General features: G+C 39.5%; 1 protein-coding gene and 1 long non-coding RNA gene across 5 annotated transcripts in view; both read right to left on the bottom strand.

The window, feature by feature from the left end:
- Positions 1-3,599: 3,599 nt before the first annotated feature.
- LOC127964999 (uncharacterized) lies at positions 3,600-11,677 on the bottom strand. The gene is made up of 2 exons (XR_008155232.1): positions 11,426-11,677; positions 3,600-4,829 (listed from the first exon to the last, which is right to left on the bottom strand). It is a non-coding gene; the product is annotated as an uncharacterized LOC127964999 (long non-coding RNA).
- A 5,846-nt stretch (positions 11,678-17,523) lies between these two features.
- The window catches only part of LOC127964997 (inactive dipeptidyl peptidase 10-like), a 52,211-nt gene continuing 43,527 nt past the window's right edge, over positions 17,524-26,207 (bottom strand). For all 4 annotated transcript variants that reach the window (XM_052565514.1, XM_052565515.1, XM_052565516.1 and 1 more), the window contains exons 19-26: positions 26,039-26,108; positions 24,521-24,715; positions 23,235-23,289; positions 22,546-22,645; positions 19,687-19,745; positions 19,545-19,617; positions 18,492-18,565; positions 17,524-18,382 (exon numbers count right to left, since the gene is read on the bottom strand). In XM_052565514.1, coding sequence (XP_052421474.1) covers positions 18,245-18,382; positions 18,492-18,565; positions 19,545-19,617; positions 19,687-19,745; positions 22,546-22,645; positions 23,235-23,289; positions 24,521-24,715; positions 26,039-26,108 — 764 coding nt within the window. In that variant the 3' untranslated portion in view covers positions 17,524-18,244. The remainder of the gene's footprint in view (positions 18,383-18,491; positions 18,566-19,544; positions 19,618-19,686; positions 19,746-22,545; positions 22,646-23,234; positions 23,290-24,520; positions 24,716-26,038; positions 26,109-26,207) is intronic.

The following is a 26,207-nucleotide window of genomic DNA, read 5'->3' as shown; positions in this document are numbered from 1 at the left end:
TACATGTTCTATGGTTTCACTAATATTACAGACCTCACACATCCCACTTTCATGTTTCCCTATTATTTTAAGCGTACTATTTAAACCAGTATGTCCAAATCTCATTCTCGATATAATGTCCTCTTCTTTTTTATTCCTATTATTTTCAAAAATGGCTTCTCTGGTCGCGTGCACGCATTTCAGCGCAAGTGAATTGTATCGCGAGAAAAAAAAAAGGGATTTCTTTAAGGGGCCATGAACATTTTTAATGCAAAATATAAACAAGTTATATTTACACTACTTGGCCACAACTAGAAGAAGGGATATCTCCCCCCTCTAGTCCTGATTCCACCCCAGGCTCATGGACAGGTGAAAAAGGAATTTCTGCTTCTCTCTGAACTAACTCATCTTGTCTGTCTTCTTCCCCAGGTACATCAGGAACCGGGACATCAGCCGAAGCGGTTTCATTTTGCATAGATAAGTTTTTACTAGGTTTAGACAATCTGTCTCTCAACCCCGAATACTAAAAAATAAACTGAGGCAAAGTACAACGATCCTCATAGTCTGATTCAGAGGCCCAGCCCTCACAAATGTTTTATACATTCTGTGTCTGACTGCTTTCATGTGTCTCTTCGATCCTTTCAACCTGAGATGCTCATGTTATTGGTCTTTGTCTCTTAGTTGGACGGCAATCTCATCATGTAACCAATGGGCAAAAGATGGTCAGGGTGCATGGTCTTTACAACACCTGGACCCTGTTCTGGCTTTACACGATAAACAGGCAAGTTGGGAAGTTTCCCAATCACCTGGTAAGGTAAAGGATTCCACCTGTCTTTTAGATTGTGTTTGCCCGGGATCCCTAAGTTACATATTAACACTCTATCATTAACTTCAAGAGTTTGATTTCTGACCCTAGCATCATAAAGTCTCTTATTCCACAGGTGGTTCTTAATAGCTGCCGATGTTGCCAGTTGATATGCACTCTTCAACTCACGCTGAGGGCTTCATTTTGGGTGCAATTATATGCATGCACAAGCTGGCTTATGACTCTATTCTGACTTTTTTTTTTTTGTCTGAATCAAGGGTTCCCAACATGGACAGCAATGTGAGGTTGAATCTTTCAGGTTGTGCATCCCCTTGCAGATGGTATGGAGACGTTCTTGACTTACAGACATTGAGCATTCCCAGCAGATCTTTGATCACTCTGCTTTCAAAATCATGCCCTTGGTCAGAATGAATTTGAGTTGGCAGTTCGTAATGTACAAAAAAGTTATCAAACAACACTTTTGCAACTGTCAAAGCCTTTTAATCTTTTGTAGTAAAGGCTTGTGCATATCACGTGAAGTAGTCAGTGACAACCAACACATTTGAGATGCCTTTCGCATCAGGATCTATCGACAAAAAGTCTATACACACCAGGTCCAAAGGGACTTTACTTTTGATATGTTGCAAGGGTGCAGATCTTTGGGGTAAGATTTTTCTAGCCACACACCTGCCACAAGTTTTAATGTACTGTGTGATTTCAAAACCCATTCGGGCCAGTAAAACCGGTCTTTAATTTGCTCCAGGGTACGGTCAGCTCCAAAGTGACCTATATCACCATGCATGGCTCTTAGAACCATAGATCGGTATCTGCCAGGCAGTACCAACTGACACACCCTTTTGTATGATCTCTGCACAACTCGATATAAAAGTCCATCCTTAACTTGAATTTTAGGGCTCTCCCTCTGAAGTAGAGAAACCTCAGGGTCAAAACAAACTCATCCAACCACATCTTTGTGACACTTGCTTTGTGCACTGTGTCACAGACATGCTGGAATAAAACTGGAAGCACAGCATTGTCTAAAATGTCTTTGCATCCTGAATCATTTAGATTTCACTTCAGTAGAAATAAGGAGCAGAGTCCAACAGAGAAACAGCCCTGTACCATCATCTCTCCTCCAGAAAACTTTACAGTCAGCACAATGCATTTAGGCAGGTGATTGGTCTCTATGCAGAACAGGTTTCCACTGCTCCAGAGTCCAGTGTCTGTGTGCTTTATTCACTCGATGCCACACTTGGCATTGTACTGGTGATGTTAGGCTTCATGCATCTGCTCAGCCATTGAAACCCATTCATGAACCTTCACTGCACAGTTTTTGTGCTGATATTAATGCCAGTGGTAGCTCTTCAGCTTGTGAGAGTGAGTTATGAGATATCCACAGTTTAAATAGAGTATAAAGACAGTGTTATCCTTCATAACGCAGAAATAGTGCAGACTGGAAGAAGGTAATTATCAAATGCAGTATAGTTTTAAAGTCTTGCATTTGGCTGAACGTATGCTGGCTAGCAACTTCAGACAAGCGTGCCAGTGGCACTTCAAATGACAAAAACACACAATTATGTCAAAATACTCAGTTTCGGTGAGTTATTTTTTTAAACACTGCCTTAAATGAGTTCTAAAGTCCAAAATAATCGTAAAGAGCTGGGAGAAAACATGATGTTTGTCAAAAATAATTGCTTTTAAAGTGAAGCTTGCTGAAAGTCTGTCATTGATGAAAATCACGGAAATGAAAAAGAGAAATCCCTCGACTGTTCTAGTCGCTGATTAACTTTTGTTGCTTGAAAAAAAATGTGACGTGACATTCAGCCAAGTATGGTGACCCATACTCAGAATTCGTGCTCTGCATTTAACCCATCCAAAGTGCACACTCAGAGGGCACCTCAGTCGTGGTATTGCAGGCCAGAGATTCAAACCCACAACCCTAGGGTTAGGAGTCAAACTCTCTAACCACTAGACCACGAATTCCCCAAAAAGATAAATCTATATAGTTTATGTGAAGATTGCTTTACATTCAATTAAGATTTGTTATATTTTTCAGAGCCTAGATAAATGTTAAAAAAATAACACTTAATTATACTGTAATGTTGAATGGCTATAATTAATGGCATTGGCTATACAAATATTTGTGGGAAAAATGGGTCATTCTGAAGAACTTATTGAATTCAAGCTGGGTAGTCTATGACAGGGCTATTCATTTAGTTTAATTCACATCAATGCCCTTGATGTGAGAGACCCGGGTTCGAATCCACTGTGAGGCACCAATGTGTCCCTGAGCAAGACACTTAACCCCTAGTTGCTCCAGAGGCGTGCGACCTCTGACATATATAGCAATTGTAAGTCGCTTTGGATAAAAGCGTCAGCTAAATGAAAAAATGTAAATGTAAATGTAATGGCTAAAGGGGAAGATATGTTTAATAGAGACATCATCAGCTGTATTATCAAAAAAAAATTAATAATGAGACTATAAAGAGAAGTCATGAAATATTTAAAATATACCATCTTTATGCTGTTTCTTGATTCATTTGGAGGTTCATTTGGAGGTTTATTTTATTGATTGATTTAAAAAAAAAATATTAATATTAATTTGTTTTACTGCTGAATATGCATTGGGGTCGCCACTAACCCCCTTGGCCCCTTCAAACTTTCAATACGATAATCTGGCCCTCAAATTAAACTAAATGAATAGCCCTGTCATAGACTACCCAGCTTGAATTCAATAAGTTCTTCAGAATGACCCATTTTTCCCACAAATATTTGTATAGCCAATGCTATACTTTAAACACCTGTGGCAAATAGGTTGATCAATCAATCAATCACCTTTATTTATATAGTGATTTAAACAAAATACATTGCGCCAAAGCACTGAACAACATTCATTTGGAAAACAGTGTCTCAATAATGCAAAATGATAGTTAAAGGCAGTTCATCATTGAATTCAGTTATGTCATCTCTGTTCAGTTGAAATAGTGTCTGTTTTAATTTGCAATCAAGTCAATGATATCGCTGTAGATGAAGTGACCCCAACTAAGCAAGCCAGAGGTGACAGCGGCAAGGAACCGAAACTCCATCGGTGACAGAATGGAGAAAAAAACCTTGGGAGAAACCAGGCTCAGTTGGGGGGCCAGTTCTCCTCTGACCAGACGAAACCAGTAGTTCAATTCCAGGCTGCAGCAAAGTCAGATTGTGCAGAAGAATCATCTGTTTCCTGTGGGCTTGTCCTGGTGCTCCTCTGAGACAAGGTCTTTACAGGGGATCTGTATCTGGGGCTCTAGTTGTCCTGGTCTCCGCTGTCTTTCAGGGCAGTAGAGGTCCTTTCTAGGTGCTGATCCACCATCTGGTCTGGATATGTACTGGATCCGGGTGACTGCAGTGACCCTCTGATCTGGACACAGACTGGATCTGGTGGCCACGGTGACCTCGGAACAAGAGAGAAACAGACAAATATTAGCGTAGATGCCATTCTTCTAATGATGTAGAAAGTACGGTGTTATGTGAAGTGTTCCGGTTCCAGTTTACCTAATTAATGCAGCCTAAAAATCCTTTAACGGATTTGGATATTAAAAGTATATTAGTATGTTATGTGTATGCCAGGTTAAAGAGATGGGTCTTCAATCTAGATTTAAACTGCAAGAGTGTGTCTGCCTCCCGAACAATGTTAGGTAGGTTATTCCAGAGTTTAGGCGCCAAATAGGAAAAGGATCTGCCGCCCGCAGTTGATTTTGATATTCTAGGTATTATCAAATTGCCTGAGTTTTGAGAACGTAGCGGACGTAGAGGAGTATAATGTAAAAGGAGCTCATTCAAATACTGAGGTGCTAAACCATTCAGGGCTTTATAAGTAATAAGCAATATTTTAAAATCTATACGATGTTTGATAGGGAGCCAGTGCAGCGATGACAGGACCGGGCTAATATGGTCATACTTCCTGGTTCCTGTAAGAACTCTTGCTGCTGCATTTTGGACTAGCTGTAGTTTGTTTACCAAGCGTGCAGAACAACCACCCAATAAAGCATTGCAATAGTCTAACCTTGAAGTCATAAATGCATGGATTAACATTTCTGCATTTGACATTGAGAGCATAGGCCGTAATTTAGATTTATTTTTGAGATGGAAAAATGCAGTTTTACAAATGCTAGAAACGTGGCTTTCTAAGGAAAGATTGCGATCAAGTAGCACACCTAGGTTCCTAACTGATGACGAAGAATTGACAGAGCAACCATCAAGTCTTAGACAGTGTTCTAGGTTATTACAAGTAGAGTTTTTAGGCCCTATGATTAACACCTTCTGAATTTAGCAGTAAGAAATTACTCGTGATCCAATTTTTTATATCGACTATGCATTCCATTAGTTTTTCAAATTGGTGTGTTTCACCGGGCTGCAAGGAAATATAGAGCTGCGTATCATCAGCATAACAGTGAAAGCTAACACCATGTTTCCTGATGATATCTCCCAAGGGTAACATATAAAGCGTGAAGAGTAGCGGCCCTAGAACTGAGCCTTGAGGTACTCCATACTGCACTTGTGATCGATATGATACATCTTCATTCACTGCTACGAACTGATGGCGGTCATATAAGTACGATTTAAACCATGCTGATGCACTTCCACTGATGCCAACAAAGTGTTCAAGTCTATGCAAAAGAATGTTGTGGTCAATTGTGTCAAATGCAGCACTAAGATCCAATAAAACTAATAGAGAGATACACCCACGATCAGATGATAAGAGCAGATCATTTGTAACTCTAAGGAGAGCAGTTTCAGTACTATGATACGGTCTAAATCCTGACTGGAAATCCTCACATATACCATTTTTCTCTAAGAAGGAATATAATTGTGAGGATACCACCTTTTCTAGTATCTTGGACAGAAAAGGGAGATTCGAGATTGGTCTATAATTAACTAGTTCTCTGGGGTCAAGTTGTGGCTTTTTTATGAGAGGCTTAATAACAGCCAGTTTGAAGGTTTTGGGGACATATCCTAATGACAATGAGGAATTAATAATAGTCAGAAGAGGACCTATGACTTCTGGAAGCACCTCTTTTAAGAGCTTAGATGGTATAGGGTCTAACATACATGTTGTAAGTTTAGATGATTTAACAAGTTTATACAATTCTTCCTCTCCTATAGTAGAGAATGAGTGGAACTGTTCCTCAGGGGGTCTATAGTGCACTGTCTGATGTGATACTGTAGCTGACGGCTGAATGGTTGCAATTTTATCTCTAATAGTATCGATTTTAGAAGTAAAGTAGTTCATAAAGTCATTACTGCTGTGGTGTTGGGAAATGTCAACACTTGTTGAGGCTTTATTTTTCGTTAATTTAGCCACTGTATTGAATAAATACCTGGGGTTATGTTTGTTTTCTTCTAAAAGAGAAGAAAAGTAATCAGATCTAGCAGTTTTTAATGCTTTTCTGTAGGATATGCTACTTTCCCGCCAAGCAATACGAAATACCTCTAGTTTTGTTTTCCTCCAGCTGCGCTCCATTTTTCGGGCTGCTCTCTTTAGGGTGCGAGTATGCTCATTATACCATGGTGTCAAACTGTTTTCCTTAACCTTTCTTAAGCGTAAAGGAGCAACTGTATTTAAAGTGCTAGAAAAGAGAGAGTCCATAGTTTCTGTTACATCATCAAGTTGTTCTGAGGTTTTGGATATGCTAAGGAATTTGGATACATCAGGAAGATAACTTAAAAAGCAGTCTTTTGTGGTAGAAGTGATGGTTCTTCGATACTTGTAACAAGAAGTAGAATTTACAATTTTGGCTATATGAAGTTTACACAGAACTAAATAATGATCTGAGATATCATCACTTGGCTGAATAATTTCAACACTATCAACATCAATTCCATGTGACAGTATTAAATCTAGAGTATGATTTCGACAATGAGTAGGTCCTGAAACGTGTTGTCTAACACCAATAGAGTTCAGAATGTCTATAAATGCTGATCCCAATGCATCTTTTTCATTATCGACATGGATATTAAAATCACCAACTATTAAGACTTTATCTGCAGCCAGAACTAACTCGGATGTAAAATCACCAAACTCTTTAATAAAGTCTGTATGGTGCCCTGGTGGCCTGTATACAGTAGCCAGTACAAACATAACAGGGGATTTATCATTAACATTGGTTTCTCTGGATAATGTTATATGTAGCACCATTACTTCAAACGAGTTATACTTGAAGCCTGCCCTCTGAGAAATCCTGAAAACGTTATTATAAATTGAAGCAACTCCTCCCCCTTTACCTTTTAGACGCGGCTCGTGTTTATAACAATAATCTTGGGGGGTGGACTCATTTAAAATAATGTATTCATCATGTTTTATCCAGGTTTCTGTCAAGCAGAGCACATCTATATTATGATCAGTTATCATATTATTTACAAAAAGTGTTTTCGTAGAAATGGATCTGATATTCAATAAGCCAATCTTTATCATTTGTTTATCCATATTGCATTTGTTTTTTATTTGTTGAACCTCAATTAAATTGTTAACCTTAACTTGGTTTGGACGTTTTTTGTATTTTCTAGTTCGTGGAACAGACACAGTCTCTATAGTGTGATATCTAAGTGAAAGAGTCTCTATGTGCTGAGAATTAACTGACCTCTGTGACGGGAGGCAGCTAGCAGACGGTCGGTTTAGCCAGTCTGTCTGCTTCCTGACCTGGGCCCCAGTTAGTCAATTATAAACACTAAGACTATGTGCCATATTTCTAGACAGAAGAGTGGCGCCACCCCAGGATGGATGAAGACCATCTCTTTTAAACAGGTCAGGTCTGCCCCAAAAGCTCGTCCAATTGTCTATGAAACCTATGTTATTCTGTGGGCACCACTTAGACATCCAGCCATTGAGTGATGACAATCTGCTATGCATCTCGTCACCACGGTAAGCAGGGAGGGGACCAGAGCATATTACAGTGTCTGACATCGTGCTTGCAAGTTCACACACCTCTTTAAAGTTATTTTTGATAGAAACAAGTTTTGAAAAAAAATGCTGTTTTGGATCAGTTTTGCTGGCAAATAAATGGTATCGGAGAAATAATAAACATTGTTCTTTTACAAATGTTACCAACACTGAAACAATGGATTGTATTTTTTTTTTACTTACCTCTTAAATATGTTGAAGGGTAATGTTAACTGAACACAAAACTAGTTATTTTTGTAGTTACTATGGTTTTACTGCAACAGTCATAGTTACACCATGGTGACTGTAGTAAAATTATGGTTGATTTTGTTTTTACCAATTTTTTACTGCAAATGCTGTAGTAAAATAATGGTTAATTTTCAAGAGACTACAAATAATCATGAAATATCCACTTTTAATCAAAGCAACTGGTAAATGATAATGTATTTGTACATGAAATATGAAAAAATGAAAATATTAATAAAGCTGTTCTTGAGAGTGGTGTGTATTGTTTTATTATTTACGAACGGTGGTAGCTGCCAGTGGTCCGTAACTATGAGTATCCGTAGCGGTGAACCAAGTCCATGCAGAGTGGAGATTTACAGCTGCATCTTCCCAACATCAGCCGGAGAGCATTTCCGATCAGAGGCCGACTTCGCTGCAGCATATTCTGGATTAGCAAACGCTCCCAGAGCAACATTGTGCTGATGGAATTTTGTAGATCGGGTCGACGTTGGCCCAATGTATGTGTGCTATTAGGATTACTCATTGGAAACATAAGTAAAAAGAAGGTAGAGGATAAAAAAGTAATAAATGGAAGAAGGGGAACTCAAGGAGTAATATGGGGCATTCCAAATGAAGAAGACCTGGGGCCGGATTCATGAAACATTCTTAAGAATGTATTTCTTCTTAACTGCCATTTTCTTCTTTGTTTTTAACTTTAGAAAAAAGTTAAGAAAAATCCATCTTAAGAATATTCTTATCTTTTTCCTTAGGATTGTTCTGAAGACAAAACCTAACAATAATTAAAATTCTTGAAAATAATCTTCTTAAAAATCATCGTAAATAACTTCTTGAATTTAGGATGGCAGCAGACTTGTCTTAAATCCCAAACAGTAAGAATTATTAAATTTATTTATTGGGTTATTTCAAATTAATTGTTATATTTAAGCATTACAACAACAGCTACATAATGCATAGTAGGACTAGGGATGTGCACAAGTTTTCTGAAGTGACAGCGATTACTTCTAATGTGAACACATCAACATGCCCGTATTTGATTATAGTCATAGCGTCACCTTGTTGAGTATGAATGCAATCTATGTTTAAGTTATTATGAGACCTATGACATTATAACAAGCACAACAACTTCAAAGATATGACTGACTGCGACAGGTTTACTGTCTACTATCTGTAAATATTTTGATGTTGATGCTCCTTTTGTGGTCTTGTTGAAGAAACAGCTGCCCTTTTATTGTGACTGTTTTATTGTGATATTTTCTGTTTATTTATTTTTTTTTACTTTTTTAAAACGACCCACAGTTAAATCCTTAAAGATCCTTAAAGATGTAAATCCTTACATTACGAAAACCCATAATCGTTATCTTGTGAATATATGATTTTTTTTTTTTTTTTTTCTATTGGCGAATTTGTTTGCTGGTCTGTGTTCAAAAGCACACACATGCAGGTAGGCTTAAGCACTATTTTTAAGAAGAGTAACTCATCTGTTTTGATGTGGATAAACATTTATAAATGCTCTAGTTAGGTGATTCCAGTCGCTTGTGTTAAATCCTTTCTCTCATCAGCACAGACTTGTGTTCTGTGTGGAGTGTGTGGATCTAGTAATGAAGTGAACCTCTCAACCGCTTTTACCTTACACTGAAGCTCACATCAGGTGCACAGAGTTGAAGAATCCATGTGTGTCAGAGAAGACAGCTGTCTATACCCTCACCAGTCAGTACTTAGTACACACTACAAAATGTTCAACACCTGTCATAGATGATGTGTAAACGCATGAATAAATAATTTACAAAGCTTTCTGCATCCTCTAATCTAAAGTGTAAACTATTCATCACTTCTAAATATGTTACATATCATTTGCAGATCTTCCTGTTACATGATCCATCTCATTCCATCACTTTAAACAAGCTTGAACTTAATCTTTTTAAATAAAAAAATGAACACTCTGCCACCATTTAATCAGCACTTAATTGTTTTTTTTTTCCATGCACAGCTGCTCACCTAACATGAAAACGCACAATAAACGTAGTTAATTACTTTGTGCATTTTATTCCAAGTCTTCAGGAGTCATATGATACCACCATGAGAAAAATATTTGTTTTCCGTAGTATAATCATTAAACATTAATAACAGTAACGTTATTCAATGTTACAAAAACTGCATGCATAGTGTCTTTTGAGAATGCAGTTTTTGTAACATGGGAAATATGATTTTCAAAAGACAAATTGCTGTCTAATATAACACCCAGATTTCTGACTGTATCAATCAATCACCTTTATTTATATAGTGCTTTAAACAAAATACATTGCGTCAAAGCACTGAACAACATTCATTTGGAAAACAGTGTCTCAATAATGCAAAATGATAGTTAAAGGCAGTTCATCATTGAATTCAGTTATGTCATCTCTGTTCAGTTGAAATAGTGTCTGTTTTTACTTGCAATCAAGTCAATGATATCGCTGTAGATGAAGTGACCCCAACTAAGCAAGCCAGAGGCGACAGCGGCAAGGAACCGAAACTCCATCGGTGACAGAATGGAGAAAAAAACCTTGGGAGAAACCAGGCTCAGTTGGGGGTCAGTTCTCCTCTGACCAGACGAAAACCAGTAGTTCAATTCCAGGCTGCAGCAAAGTCAGATTGTGCAGAAGAATCATCTGTTTCCTGTGGTCTTGTCCTGGTGGTCCTCTGAGACAAGGTCTTTACAGGGGATCTGTATCTGGGCTCTAGTTGTCCTGGTCTCCGCTGTCTTTCAGGGCAGTAGAGGTCCTTTCTAGGTGCTGATCCACCATCTGGTCTGGATACGTACTGGATCCGGGTGACTGAAGTGACCCTCTGATCTGGACACAGACTGGATCTCGTGGCCACGGTGACCTCGGAACAAGAGAGAAACAGACAAATATTAGCGTAGATGCCATTCTTCTAATGATGTAGAAAGTACGGTGTTATGTGAAGTGTTTCCGGTTCCGGTTTACCTAATTAATGCAGCCTAAAAATCCTTTAACGGATTTGGATATTAAAAGCATATTAGTATGTTATGTGTATGCCAGGTTAAAGAAATGGGTCTTTAATCTAGATTTAAACTGCAAGAGTGTGTCTGCCTCCCGAACAATGTTAGGTAGGTTATTCCAGAGTTTAGGCGCCAAATAGGAAAAGATCTGCCGCCCGCAGTTGATTTTGATATTCTAGGTATTATCAAATTGCCTGAGTTTTGAGAACGTAGAGGACGTAGAGGAGTATAATGTAAAAGGAGCTCATTCAAATACTGAGGTGCTAAACCATTCAGGGCTTTATAAGTAATAAGCAATATTTTAAAATCTATACGATGTTTGATAGGGAGCCAGTGCAGTGTGGACAGGACCGGGCTAATATGGTCATACTTCCTGGTTCTAGTAAGAACTCTTGCTGCTGTATTTTGGACTAGCTGTAGTTTGTTTACTAAGCGTGCAGAACAACCACCCAATAAAGCATTACAATAGTCTAACCTTGAAGTCATAAATGCATGGATTAACATTTCTGCATTTGACATTGAGAGCATAGGCCGTAATTTAGATATATTTTTGAGATGGAAAAATGCAGTTTTACAAATGCTAGAAACGTGGCTTTCTAAGGAAAGATTGCGATCAAGTAGCACACCTAGGTTCCTAACTGATGACGAAGAATTGACAGAGCAACCATCAAGTCTTAGACAGTGTTCTAGGTTATTACAAGCAGAGTTTTTAGGCCCTATGATTAACACCTCTGTTTTTTCTGAATTTAGCAGTAAGAAATTACTCGTCATCCAATTTTTTATATCGACTATGCATTCCATTAGTTTTTCAAATTGGCGTGTTTCACCAGGCTGCGAGGAAATATAGAGCTGTGTATCATCAGCATAACAGTGAAAGCTAACACCATGTTTCCTGATGATATCTCCCAAGGGTAACATATAAAGCGTGAAGAGTAGCGGCCCTAGTACTGAGCCTTGAGGTACTCCATACTGCACTTGTGATCGATATGATACATCTTCATTCACTGCTACGAACTGATGGCGGTCATATAAGTACGATTTAAACCATGCTAATGCACTTCCACTGATGCCAACAAAGTGTTCAAGTCTATGCAAAAGAATGTTGTGGTCAATTGTGTCAAACGCAGCACTAAGATCCAATAAAACTAATATTCTAATGACAATGAGGAATTAATAATAGTCAGAAGAGGACCTATGACTTCTGGAAGCACCTCTTTTAAGAGCTTAGATGGTATAGGGTCTAACATACATGTTGTTGGTTTAGATGATTTAACAAGTTTATACAATTCTTCCTCTCCTATAGTAGAGAATGAGTGGAACTGTTCCTCAGGGGGTCTATTGTGCACTGTCTGATATGATACGGTAGCTGACGGCTGAATGGTTGAAATTTTATCTCTAATAGTATCGATTTTAGAAGTAAAGTAGTTCATAAAGTCATTACTGTTGTGGTGTTGGGAAATGTCAACACTTGATGAGGCTTTATTTTTCGTTAATTTAGCCACTGTATTGAATAAATACCTGGGGTTATGTTTGTTTTCTTCTAAAAGAGAAGAAAAGTAATCAGATCTAGCAGTTTTTAATGCTTTTCTATAGGATATGCTACTTTCCCGCCAAGCAATACGAAATACCTCTAGTTTTGTTTTCCTCCAGCTGCGCTCCATTTTTCGGGCTGCTCTCTTTAGGGTGCGAGTATGCTCATTATACCATGGTGTCAAACTGTTTTCCTTAACCTTCCTTAAGCGTAAAGGAGCAACTGTATTTAAAGTGCTAGAAAAGAGAGAGTCCATAGTTTCTGTTACATCATCAAGTTGTTCTGAGGTTTTGGATATGCTAAGGAATTCGGATACATCAGGAAGATAACTTAAAAAGCAGTCTTTTGTGGTAGAAGTGATGGTTCTTCGATACTTGTAACAAGAAGTAGAATTTACAATTTTGGCTATATGAAGTTTACACAGAACTAAATAATGATCTGAGATATCATCACTTGGCTGAATAATTTCAACACTATCAACATCAATTCCATGTGACAGTATTAAATCTAGAGTATGATTTCGACAATGAGTAGGTCCTGAAACATGTTGTCTAACACCAATAGAGTTCAGAATGTCTATAAATGCTGATCCCAATGCATCTTTTTCATTATCGACATGGATATTAAAATCACCAACTATTAAAACTTTATCTGCAGCCAGAACTAATTCGGATGTAAAATCAGCAAACTCTTTAATAAAGTCTGTATGGTGGCCTGGTGGCCTGTGTACAGTAGCCAGTACAAACATAACAGGGGATTTATCATTAACATTGGTTTCTCTGGATAATGTTATATGAAGCACCATTACTTCAAACGAGTTATACTTGAAGCCTGCCCTCTGAGAAATCCTGAAAACGTTGTTATAAATTGAAGCAACTCCTCCCCCTTTGCCTTTTAGACGTGGCTCGTGTTTATAACAATAATCTTGGGGGGTGGACTCATTTAAAATAATGTAATCATCAGGTTTTAGCCAAGTTTCTGTCAAACAGTGCACATCTATATTATGATCAGTTATCATATTATTTACAAAAAGTGTTTTCGTAGAAATGGATCTGATATTCAATAAGCCAATCTTTATCATCTGTTTATCCATATTGCATTTGTTTTTTATTTGTTGAACCTCAATTAAATTGTTAACCTTAACTTGGTTTGGACGTTTTTTGTATTTTCTAGTTCGGGGAACAGACACAGTCTCTATAGTGTGATATCTAGGTGAAAGAGTCTCTATGTGCTGAGAATTAACTGACCTCTGTGACGGAAGGCAGCTAGCAGACGGTCGGTTTAGCCAGTCTGTCTGCTTCCTGACCTGGACCTCAGTTAGTCAAGTATAAACACTAAGGGCCCTATCTTGCACCCAGCGCAATTGACTTTGTACACCGTCGCTAAACTAGTGAATGAACTTGCGCTCCCTGGGCGGTTCAGCGCAAAAAAGGAGGCGTGTTCCGGCGCAAACGATCCCTGGTGCTATTTTGCTGTTCCATTAAACAATTGCGCCACTGACCAGAAAAAACCTAGTCTAAAGTCAGTGGCGCGTTGCGCGTTGTTCATTATGCTATTTTAAGGGCGCATGCTTGACCATAATGTATAGCGTGCACAACGCGCATACACTTTGCTCATGTAATCTACACAGATGCAACAGTTATTTTTGCAAATCATAAATTGTTACACTAAAAAAATATTAACACATGAGATGACGGAAATCATTGTGGTGTGCCACGAAGATGTGAAAAAAAAAATAGGCATAAAACTATCTCACAAATTATTCAGGCTAATTATTCTCCCATCCCCTTACAGCACAACTTCTCTGCCTTTCAATGCTCTTACAAGAACACCAGTCTCCTCGGCTGTGAACCGCTCCTGGCGTGCGCCTGGTAAATACGCCATAATAATAGCAATCCATAATGGAACTTGCGCACCTGCTTTTAAAGGGAATGTTGGATGACGCTCTGATTGGTTTATTTCACGTTACGCCCAAACCACACCTATGAATAATGAAGCTACTTCAGACCAACCCATTTTAGATTTGCGCCGGGCGCGAGAGCCATTTATCCCGCCGGGAAAATAGCAACAGCGCCGAGACCCGCCCACAAACTTACTTGCGCTTCGCGCTTTGACACTTGCGTTTCAGATCGTTAAAATAGGGCCCTAAGACTATGTGCCATATTTCTAGACAGAAGAGCAGCACCACCCCAGGAGGGATGAAGACCATCTCTTTTAAACAGGTCAGGTCTGCCCCAAAAGCTCGTCCAATTGTCAATGGTGGCTGGTGTCTCTATATTCACGTTCCGTACAATAGAATCACCAATAACTAGAGCACTTTCATCAGGTTTCTCAGTGGGTGCATCACTGAGTGGGGAGAACCTGTTTAATGTTTTGATCGGAACAGAAGAGCGGTGTTTTGACCCACGACTACGCTGCCTCACCGTCACCCAGTTGCCCTGCTGCAGGGGCTCTGCTGGAACCGGACAATGTACAGGAATCCCTGAGCTAGACGCATCCAAAGCCGTATCTAGAGCCCTAACATTCTTACTGTCCTCAATTAAAGTTTGGATGCGTGTCTCTAATTCTGAAATCTTCTCTGTCAGCCTAACTATTTCCCTGCATTTATCACATGTGAATCCCTCATCAGCGACAGAGATAGATAAACTGTACATGTGGCAAGAGGTGCAAATAACAATTGTAGGAGAAGCCATTACTCACCGTGCTTGATGAAATATTCTTACTGTGGTTGTTTGATGAACTTGTGGAAAACTGCAGCGTGAGAGAGGAGAGGAGAGGAGAGGAGAGGAGAGGAGAAAAGAAAACGCTGATGACAAGCTAACGAGTGCTAACGCTTTGCAGGTGTACTGCAGTCACGGAAGAGTGAACGATCAAAGTTAATCTGATAAGATTGATCGATAATATCAGAAATATGGTGTGAATTAAGTTATATTTTACAATTTAAAAAACAAACAAACAGACGGTGATAGTCTGTAGAGGAAGTAACAGTACATCTGTCTAGTTGCAGATTGTAATCTACAAGATTCTGTGTAGTGTTTTTTGGTCCAATAATTCATATCTCTGTCTTATCCGAATTTAATTGGAGAAAATTATTTGTCATCCAATCTTTTACATTTTTAACACACTCTGTTAGCTTAGATAATTGGGAAGTTTCATCTGGTCTCGTTGAGATATATAGCTGAGTATCATCAGCATAACAGTGGAAGCTAATTCCGTATTTTCTAATAATATTACCAAGGGGCAACATGTATATTGAAAATAGAAGGGGACCTAGGACAGATCCTTGTGGCACTCCATATTTTACTGATGATAAATGAGATGACACCCCATTTAAGTAAACAAAATGGTAGCGATCGGACAGGTAGGATCTAAACCATCTTAGAGCCTGCCCTTGAATACATGTATAGTTTTGTAATCGATCTATGAGTATGTCATGATCTATGGTGTCGAACGCAGCACTAAGATCAAGTAAGACTAGAAATGAGATGCAGCCTTGGTCTGACGCAAGGAGCAGGTCATTTGTAATTTTAACAAGTGCAGTTTCTGTGCTATGGTGGGGCCTGAAACCTGACTGAAATTCTTCATACAGATCATTTTTATGCAGGAAGGTGCTCAATTGAGCAGACACAACTTTTTCTAAAATTTTAGACATAAATGGAAGATTTGAAATAGGCCTATAATTTGCCAGTTCACTAGGATCTAGTTTTGGTTTCTTAATAAGAGGCTTGATAACCGCCAGCTTGAATGGTTTTGGGACGTGACCTAAAGATAACGACGAGTTTATGATATTGAGAAGCGGTTCTTCGGCTACAGGTAACAGCTCTTTCAGTAATTTAGTGGGTACATGATCTAATAAACATGTTGTTGGTTTAGATACAGTGATAAGTTTATTTAGCTCTTTCTGTCCTATATTTGTAAAGCACTGCAGTTTATCTTTGGGTGCGATGGATGACGCTGTAGTGTTAGAGTGTTAGACGCTGTAGAATCTACATTCGCTATTGTATTTCTAATGTTATCTATTTTATGTTTAGAAGGATTTGGTAATACTTGAGTCATTACTAGTGGGTTACCATGATCTTCATTTTAGAATTAATTATACATTATGCATAATTTAACATGTATACAGTAGTTGTTAGTAATTCTCCTGGATATATGAAAAAATAGCAGTTATTGATTACCTAATAGTGAACTACCATTTTCACCTGAGTGCTATTACTTAATCATTAATCAGTTTCTTGTTAATAGTGCATTAGTCATTTGTTCCTGTGTAGTTATTCTTTAATGATGGAACAGTATTCTAAAGTGTTACCTTAGTTTCTTGTTAGATACTAGAAGTTACGAGAGTGCTAATATTGTGTTACTCATGTGTTCTTGTGGTTATTCATTAATGATGGAACAGTATTCTAAAGTGTCACCCACTAGTTTCTTGATTAACACTGTGAAGCTGTAATGACACATCTGTATTGGTGACATGACTTAGACAATGCAATTTGCTTTATGTGTATAACCAGGTTCATAGTGAATCATTTTCAGCACGAAACCCATGTAAATGTTTCCACTGCCACTGGCTAGGAATTCAGCAATCCTGTCTTGATATAAACTACTTGACATGTTAAATTAAGCAGCAGTTTGATGGTTTTGTGTCAGTATTCATTTATCTTTCCAAGGCCAGTGGATGAGTTACAGGGACAATCCTACAGATTTGGAAATATTTTATGATCAACAGTTATGAGTTTGAGAATGGTCACTGCTCGCTGCCAAAGAAAGCAAGGTCAGACAGCTTTAGAGTGACACCAACAGGCCCAGGACAGATTCCTGATCTAGCAACCTAGTCCCAACTATTTTAAAGAAATAACAGACATCCAAAGTAATACAAATCAAAGCGTGTCTTTTTCCAAAAACTGGGCTGAAGTATGCTGCATTCATTCCCTCCAGTCCATCTGTGAATGTGTCCGTCATTCTGATGCCAGCACTAGATCCAGCTGATGGTCTGGCTGTGTGACTCGGATGGTAAAATATAGCACATCAAAATGAAATTGTGCTGTTTTGGGACTAGCTGTTTATTTATAGACATGACTGTTTTAATGAGAAGACAATAACAATCAACCCAAACCCCCCACCAACAGTAAAACTAAACAGTCAGCTATACAAATAAACTGATCCAAAACAGTCTAAGTGGATCTGTCTGATGAATGTCCAAAAACACATCTGTGCACCCTCTTCTGACCAGCACACAGCAGCACCATCCCACAATGCACTGCACTTACACACAGCATCATGCACGTGTGCTGGCGGGGCGTTGCTCTCTCGACAAATATCCTCCAGCTTTAACGGTTGGAATTAGACTTCTTCTCAGTGAATGAAGAAACGGTAAGAAACGCAGCTCCTCTGGAAGGCGACAACATACAGAGAGGGACAGAGAGTGGCAAAAGAAGTGAAGCTGAGTAAAAGGACCATGCAATGGCTGACTGAAGCAGCTCCACCGGGCAGTCTGTGCTGTGATCGGCCAATGCATCCGCCAAAAAAATGTGACTTATGATATGTGAAATATTCAAATCCATTTCCAGCGATAATGATCCATAGGCCAGAAACTCTCTGTCACACCCACACACACACTCACACACACACACACACACACACACACTCCTGGCTCTCTCTGTTTATATTAGTGTTCTCTGGATGCTTGTCCAGTGTGTTTTATTGTCCTGATGTGTGTATGTGTGTGTGTCAGCAGATGCTTCTGTGTTGCATCTCATCTTCACTCTACTCTTCTTCCTCCTCCTCCTCCTCACTGATGGGAAGCATATCCTCCTGCAGGCAGGATCTGAAGTAGCTGCTCAGTGTTGAAGCTGCATGCCGCTGGCTGCTCTTGGATAAGAAATGACCTTCGTCTGGATAAATCTGAAGAACAACCATCCAGAAAACCATCAACAAACAAGGCCACAGTCAAGCACTGACAAACACAGACACACTGATTCTGAAACACATGTCCATCGTCAGCGTTCAGTACCTGCAGTGTGTAATTCGCTCCCACCTTCACCAGGTTCTTGATGAGCTCGGCCGTGTGCTGGAAGTGAACATTAGCTACAGGAAAAAGAATTTGAGTCAAATTATCATATGATCCGCTTTGAGAGGTCATTTCTATTGTGAATGTAGCGCCATCAAGTCAAGTATCCAAAAAAAGTTACAAGAGTAACAAGCAAGACACACTCACACACACGCACACTCACGTCCGCTCGCGCACTCATGCATACACACACACACACACACACACACACTCACACACGTTTGTGTAAAGTGTGTTCATCCCATAGGTGTAATGGTTTTTATTCTGTAGAAACTGTATATTCTATGGCCCTTCACCAACCCTACACCTAACCCTAACCCTCACAGGAAACTTTCTGCATTTTTACTTTCTCAAAAAAAACTCATTCTGTATGATTTATAAGCGTTTTGAAAAATGGGGACATGGGTTATGTCCTCATAAGTCACCCTCTCCTTGTAATACCTGTGTCATACCCATGTCATTATACAGAGTTGTGTCCTGATATGATACAAAAACATGCCCACGTCCGCTCGCGCACTCATGCATACACACACACACACTCACGTCCGCTCGCGCACTCATGCATACACACACACACACTCACGTCCGCTCGCGCACTCATGCATACACACACACACACTCACGTCCGCTCGCACACTCATGCATACACACACACACACTCACGTCCGCTCGCGCACTCATGCATACACACACACACACTCACACTTAATAAACTAGAATCTCGTGGAAAAGTTCATTTATTTCAGCAATTCAACTCAGTGTGAATAATGAATAGTGAATTGGTGGGTTTTTGTTAAATGTGAGCCAAAATCATCACAATTAAAAGAACCAAAGACTTAAACTACTTCAGTCTGTGTCCACTTAATTAAATTAATACACAGGTTTCACAATTTGAGTAGAATTACTGAAATAAATGAACTTTTCCACGACATTCTAATTTATTGAGATGCACCTGTACACACACACACACACACACACACACACACTGTAACTGACCGTCTGCAGTGGCGTGCAGCAGCATGAGTGTCTGCTCTCTGAAACCCTGTGGATTCTGCAGCACACTAGAGAACTAGAGACACACAGTCTGTCACTAACATCTCAAACACATTTCAGTCCAAAACAACTAGCCAGCACCAACCTGATATCTGCTGTCGTCCTGAAGAGGGAAACCCAGATAGCGTTCAGAGAAGGCCGAGGCTGAGAGAGAGAGAGAGAGAGAGAGAGAGATTTATTTATAAATGACACTGTATAGACACCTCCATTAATATTTAACATTGTTCCTGTGGATCCCAGGGACACACTCATACTGGTAAAAATGAATAAATAAATAAATAAAATGTATAGAGAGAAATGCACTATAAGTCGTTTTGGATAAAAGCATGTACTAAATGCATAAATGTAAAGCTGCAGTCGGTAAATGTAGCCTCTCTGTCGCCATCTCTGTTTGAAAATTGCAGCTGTCCCTAATTATCTTCCTTGCGTGGGTTGTGCTCTGGCACAGCTCCAGTGTGGATGAATCTAATGTTTTGAGTTGAACGTGTGGCACCAGTGTGGATATTTACTGTACTTCACAATAACAGATCTTAGCCTACGTCTTGGAATATATGACCCTAATAAGAACTTTCACCGGATATTGTCATCTAAACCAGTAAGCAAGCAAGTCTGCCATGTTTTATCTGGCCAACTGAGGAAAAAAGTGTCGGATCGGTTAGCTCATATCACATAAAATCATGCAAATTATTATTATTGTTAAACATTATTCTCAAATTCTTAATCCAGATCAGATGGTCACTGTCTTGTAGAATGAGCCACCAGCAGAGAATTAATTGTTTATCCAATCCAATCCAATCCGCTTTATTTATATAGCACAGTTTAAATAACACAAGGTTTGCAGCTGGTCAGCTGACCTGAGAGAGCGGCTGGGTTGTAGGGGTGCAGCAACTCGGCGAGATACGGTGGGGCAAGGCCATTCAAGGCTTTAAAAGCAAATAAGAGTAGTTTAAATTGAATCCTAAAATGCACAGGCAGCCAGTGGAGTGAAGCTAAAATAGGTGAAATGTGCTCATACTTTCTTGTGCCAGTTAAAAGGCGAGCAGCAGCATTTTGAACCAGTTGCAGACGGGCAATGGAGGACCCATTAACCCCCAAATAAAGTGCATTGCAGTAGTCCAGCCGAGCGGTCACAAAGGCATGAATTACTGTCTCAAAGTGCTGTTTCTGGAGGACTGGTTTAATTTTTGCCAGCTGCCTTAACTGGAAAAAGCTGGACTTCACTACGGCTTTAATCTGGTTTTCAAACTTAAGGTCAGTGTCCACCTTTACCCCTAGATTAGTAATAATTTGCTTGTGATATTGTGCTAAGGAACCCAGATCAACCAACGGGGTCACAGAAGTGCCACTACCACTAAAGACCATTACTTCTGTCTTTTTTTTCATTAACATTTTAAAAATTAAGAGACATCCAGGCCTTAATGTCATGTAAACATGCTAGCAGAGGCTTAACACAGTAGGAGTCTGACTTTCTAAGAGGGACATAGATCTGACTGTCATCTGCATAGCAATGAAAATAAATACCATGCTTCCTGAGAATTGAACCAAGTGGGAGTAGATAGATGGAAAATAAGAGAGGGCCAAGCACAGAGCCCTGTGGCACCCCATGTGACAAGGGAGCAGTGGAGGAAACATAGTCAGCAAGGCCAACACAGAAAGTTCGCTGGGACAAGTAGAACCTAAACCATTTTAACGCTGTACCACTGATGCCCACCCACTGCTCAAAACGAGTAATCAGTATTTCATGATCTACTGTATCAAAAGCAGCAGTCAAATCTAAAAGTACAAGGACAACACAGTGGCCAGAGTCAGTAGCTAAAAAAATTTCATTAAAGACTCTCAAAAGTGCTGATTCGGTGCTATGTAATGTTTTAAAACCGGATTGGAAAGTCTCAGTAATATTATGTTCATTTATAAAGTCCATGAGCTGGAAATAGACAATCTTTTCCAAAATTTTAGAAAGGAAAGGCAATTTGGAAATAGGCCTAAAATTAGCCAAAACAGTAGGATCCGTTTAAATGCAGAATTAGGCGAATATCCTCTTATCCTGGGCTCTCCATCCTTCGAGTCAAAAGAGCCATTTTGACCCCTTTCCCACCAAATAAAATTAACGTGGAGCCGCAACACATTGTTCCCAAATAAAGATAACATGGCATATAGCTAAAGTGTTATATTCAGTTATGTTACCGGGCATGGGGAGTGGCAATCATTTCAGAAGTGAGGGGGACAGAAATGTCGAATGTAGTAATAATAATAGGCCTAATAATATTTATTTATGTATGTCTAATTGACAAAAAAGAAAACAAACAAAAAAACCTTTATCTCTTTAAGAAATAAAATACACTGCTGGACAATAACCTTACAATAACTCTTATAAAATACTTTTAATATATATTTTAATAATGACAAATATATGGTTATGATGTGTAAGGAACCCCTCAAGGGAATAAATAGGAGATGGGAGGAAAATACATATTTTAATCATGTCTGTCGCAGCAATATCATTGGGTAATTACAATGTCCATAAATTGCAGGCATCAGGAGCCACAAAACTGCTTTGAATGCAAGATTCATTTTAGTTCACTTTCAAGATTCGCAATTGCCCTTATACATGGAGCGGCAGTATTTGGACTTTCTGTATGAGTGCGCCCTCCAGCTTTGAGTATGAATGTAGCCAATTAAACATACAGCGCATTAAAGTGCCCAGCGCTCTGTGATGAAACGAAGTGACTATATTGTCTATTTAAATTAAATCTAGATTTATTAACACTGGCCCTTGACAACCGCAGAGGAATGAAAGAGGGGGGATGGAGAGAGGGGGGAGGAACAAAAAGTGAGGTCAGATTCTCTCAAAGTACCACAGAGTCACGAGTGTGAAACTGTTCTGAGGTTCGTGATACACATCAGTGCAAAGCCTCACATAATCACAATATCATCAGTAACTTACCATACAGACTCCAGTCCGTTACAGGTGACACGGCTGCTGCGCATTTAAACAGGTTCTCCGTGGATTTAATCAGCAGGAGTGCGACATAGCCTCCATAACCCTGCAGAACGACACAAACACAGGGGTTTAAATACCTGACGGTTTTCATCGGTGTTTCTTCTGTTACAGCAGCCAAGAGTGATGTATAATTACAGTATAATTACCCAAAGATATTGTTGCAGAGCTGAAGACTCTTACAATACATAGTGAGAGCAGCTGAGAAGATCATTGGTATGTCTTTCCTCTCCCTCCAGCACATTTACAGAACTCGTCTCACCCGCAAAGCCCTCTGCATCGCAGGTGATCCCACTCACTCACCCATCACACAGCTTCTTCAGCTTGCTGCATCAGGGAGGAGGCTGTGGAGTCTCCAGGCCAGGACCAGCAGACTGAAGGACAGCTTCATCCACCAGGCTGTCAGGAAGCTGAACTCACTCCCGAACTTTTGCCTTGCGCTGCTTTCTTTAACTTTATTTTTATTATATGTCTTTTTTACATTCCCTTATTGTAAAGTTGTATCTACATTTTGTATATGATCTAGATTTTAGGCTCTACTGTTAAAGTTATCTGTATGCACTCTGTATGTATGTACTGTACATGTGGAAGAATGGACAATAAAGCAGACTTGACTTGACTTGATTGAGTCTTACCCTGCCAAACACACCAATCCGGGTTCGATCGATGTACGGCAATTTCAGCAGGTACCTGGAAGAAAAGCTTGACACCCTTAGCAGGTTTCACAACTAGGGATGCACCGATACAACTGTTTTCAGAATGAGTCCAATACTGATGCTTTCATTTTTGGTATTAGCTGATTAGCTGTATTTTCACATTATTATTATTATTATTTTACAAATATTGGGTACAGAGACAAAATAATAATTATGATAATAATAATAAGAAGAAGAACAATCATGTTCGTTGGCTTCAGTTAGCAAACAGATATTTCTTTTAGTTATTTCCAGACTTTAATTATACCTGTATAAGCTTTTGTTACTTTCACTGTTCATCTAAATGTGCATTAGATATGCTCCATTGCAGCAGCTCAATACTGTGATGCAGGGATCCACTCCTTATACATTATACGTACTATTTTGGTGATGTCATTTGCATCACGCACACTATACGCGGACCTTCGTGTACAAATAAAAAACATAACTTTAAAGCAAGTTAAACATACACATGTTTGCATTGGTGCAGAAGACACTTCCAGCCTAGAGCATTTCACACAGTCTGCTAATCTCACTTTTGCCGTAATCGTGTATGCTTGAGGTTTAATATAAATGTTGTTTATTGTCAAGGCCCCTATAATTTTTGTTTGTTTTATATTTACTATTTAGTTTAAATTCAGATGCATGTGCTAATGGAGGGAACAGCAATCAAGATCATGCAACAGGAGTGAGTGCTCTCTGACTCTCTCTCTCTCTCTCTCTCTCTCTCGCTCGCTCTCAAATAACTCTAGTAACCTGTACATTGTTTTGCTTGCTTGCTTTAGACATTTCCAACCGAACTACAATCTATCAAGTGATGAACTGTGAGATTTTCACTCAATCCACTTTGCGCACTCTGCTTGTCAGCTCGTGCACATCAGCTATACAGGAGTGAATATTGAATGTTTATTGAATTGTATTAATTACTTTCATGTACTTCATAGACATCCTTAATCTCTAATCACTTCATTCTAATCTCTGTTGTTCTGTTATCGGTGTTTCTTTTTCTGGACACAGCTCTGTACACACCACACTATGTAGCATCAGCTTTTGGTATCGGGGCATTTTTAAGAGTACAAGTACAGGAGCCCAGTATCAGGACAATACTGATATTGGTGTATACCTATTCACCACCATGTGTGTAGATCACCCAAACAGAGCATGAGAGTGGCATTGTGTCATTCTGATCAACTGACAGAAGGAGAAAAGCAGGTAACTGTTCTTACTCGACGGCGAGCAGCTGATCCTGCAGCTCCACGGATCCCAGGCGTCTGTGCACTTCCTGTAACACCTTCTGACCCTGGAAGCCACTTCCCCTGCCGTCCAGACGAGCTACGATGACATTGTCTGAACTGACCAGCACCGAGTCCCAGTCCAGTGAGTAACGGTCATTCACCTGCTGACCACCGGGGGCAGTGTCACTGATGAACACAGAGAAAACCTTGATCAACACTAAGACTGGTGCAGGACTGCTCTTTAGCCTGATGACCAGCATCACTGACACACAGACGAAACACATCAGCGTGTTCTCACTTCCATCTTCGAGCCTTCGTGATCTACGTCTGATATAAAATACATGCCACTCCTGGATCTGGTCAAGTGTGTTTGCAGCACCTTTCAAATTCAGCCCGAGAAACATATAACACCATATCTACTCACAGAGAGTTGTTCAGTGGATATTTCTCTTTAAAAATCCTCATTATCTGCACATCACAAGGTTTAAAATCAAAACTACTCCCCGTGAACCAATGCAAATGAACAGGTCTAACAGTGCCAGATGAACAAAACCTCTGTCCACTGTAAGTAAAGCATAGAGGTATTTGTATATGTGAAAGTAGTCCACAAACATTTCCAAAAAACATGACAATTCAAAGAGAATTTGCTTGTTACTGACATATTGGTTTAGGGCAAACTACCAATCACAATGTTTGCATCACTGCTGTATATCAGCATCTGTTATTTATTCTAAAAACCCAAACAATGAGAGTCTCAGTGTACAGGTCAGATGATTCAGTGGAGAAAATCAGAGACAGAAATACTGCAGGTGCTCCTGGAAATGTCTATTAAATGTCCAGTTGCTTTACGTCAAGCTTATAAATGGTGTGAGATGCAGACAATGAGCAGAGATCAGAGGAGAGATGAAGGAGATTCTGACTTCAGTGATCTGGATGAGGGACAATGTCATGTCAAGTCAAGTCACCTTTATCTATATAGTGCTTTAAACAAAATACATTGCGTCAAAGCACTGAACAACATTCATTTGGAAAACAGTGTCTCAATAATGCAAAATGATAGTTAAAGGCAGTTCACCATTGAATTCAGTTATGTCATCTCTGTTCAGTTTAAATAGTGTCTGTGCATTTATTTGCAATCAAGTCAATGATATCGCTGTAGATAAAGTGACCCCAACTAAGCAAGCCAGAGGCGACAGCAGCAAGGAACCGAAACTCCATCGGTGACAGAATGGAGAAAAAAACCTTGGGAGAAACCAGGCTCAGTTGGGGGTCAGTTCTCCTCTGACCAGACGAAACCAGTAGTTCAATTCCAAATCCACAAACACAATTTCTGCTTAAGACGAGTCTTTCACTGACTCTTTTGGTCGAGCAAAGAGAAATGTTCTAATTCTCCAGTCATATGATGTGTATTTCTCTCAGTCCTCCAGACAAAATATAACACACACACACACACACTCACTCACACACATATGTCACAAAAACATACACACACACTCACACAGATCTTACATCATCAGCAGAAGGGCGTAAGTGCGGGACTCAGAGAAATCAGGTGGATAGGAGATCTTCAGCGGCAATTCTGTAAAATCACATGAAGAACAGACAAAAGATCTATCAAATATCTTGAAGGGCATTAGAGTGTGTTTCCGTGCAGGAGCTCCAGCACTAACTGAGCTGT

This window comes from Carassius gibelio, chromosome B9 (assembly GCF_023724105.1).
Source record: "Carassius gibelio isolate Cgi1373 ecotype wild population from Czech Republic chromosome B9, carGib1.2-hapl.c, whole genome shotgun sequence".
NCBI classification, from domain to species: Eukaryota; Metazoa; Chordata; class Actinopteri; order Cypriniformes; family Cyprinidae; genus Carassius; species Carassius gibelio.
This window is presented reverse-complemented; position numbering and strand designations above follow the sequence as displayed.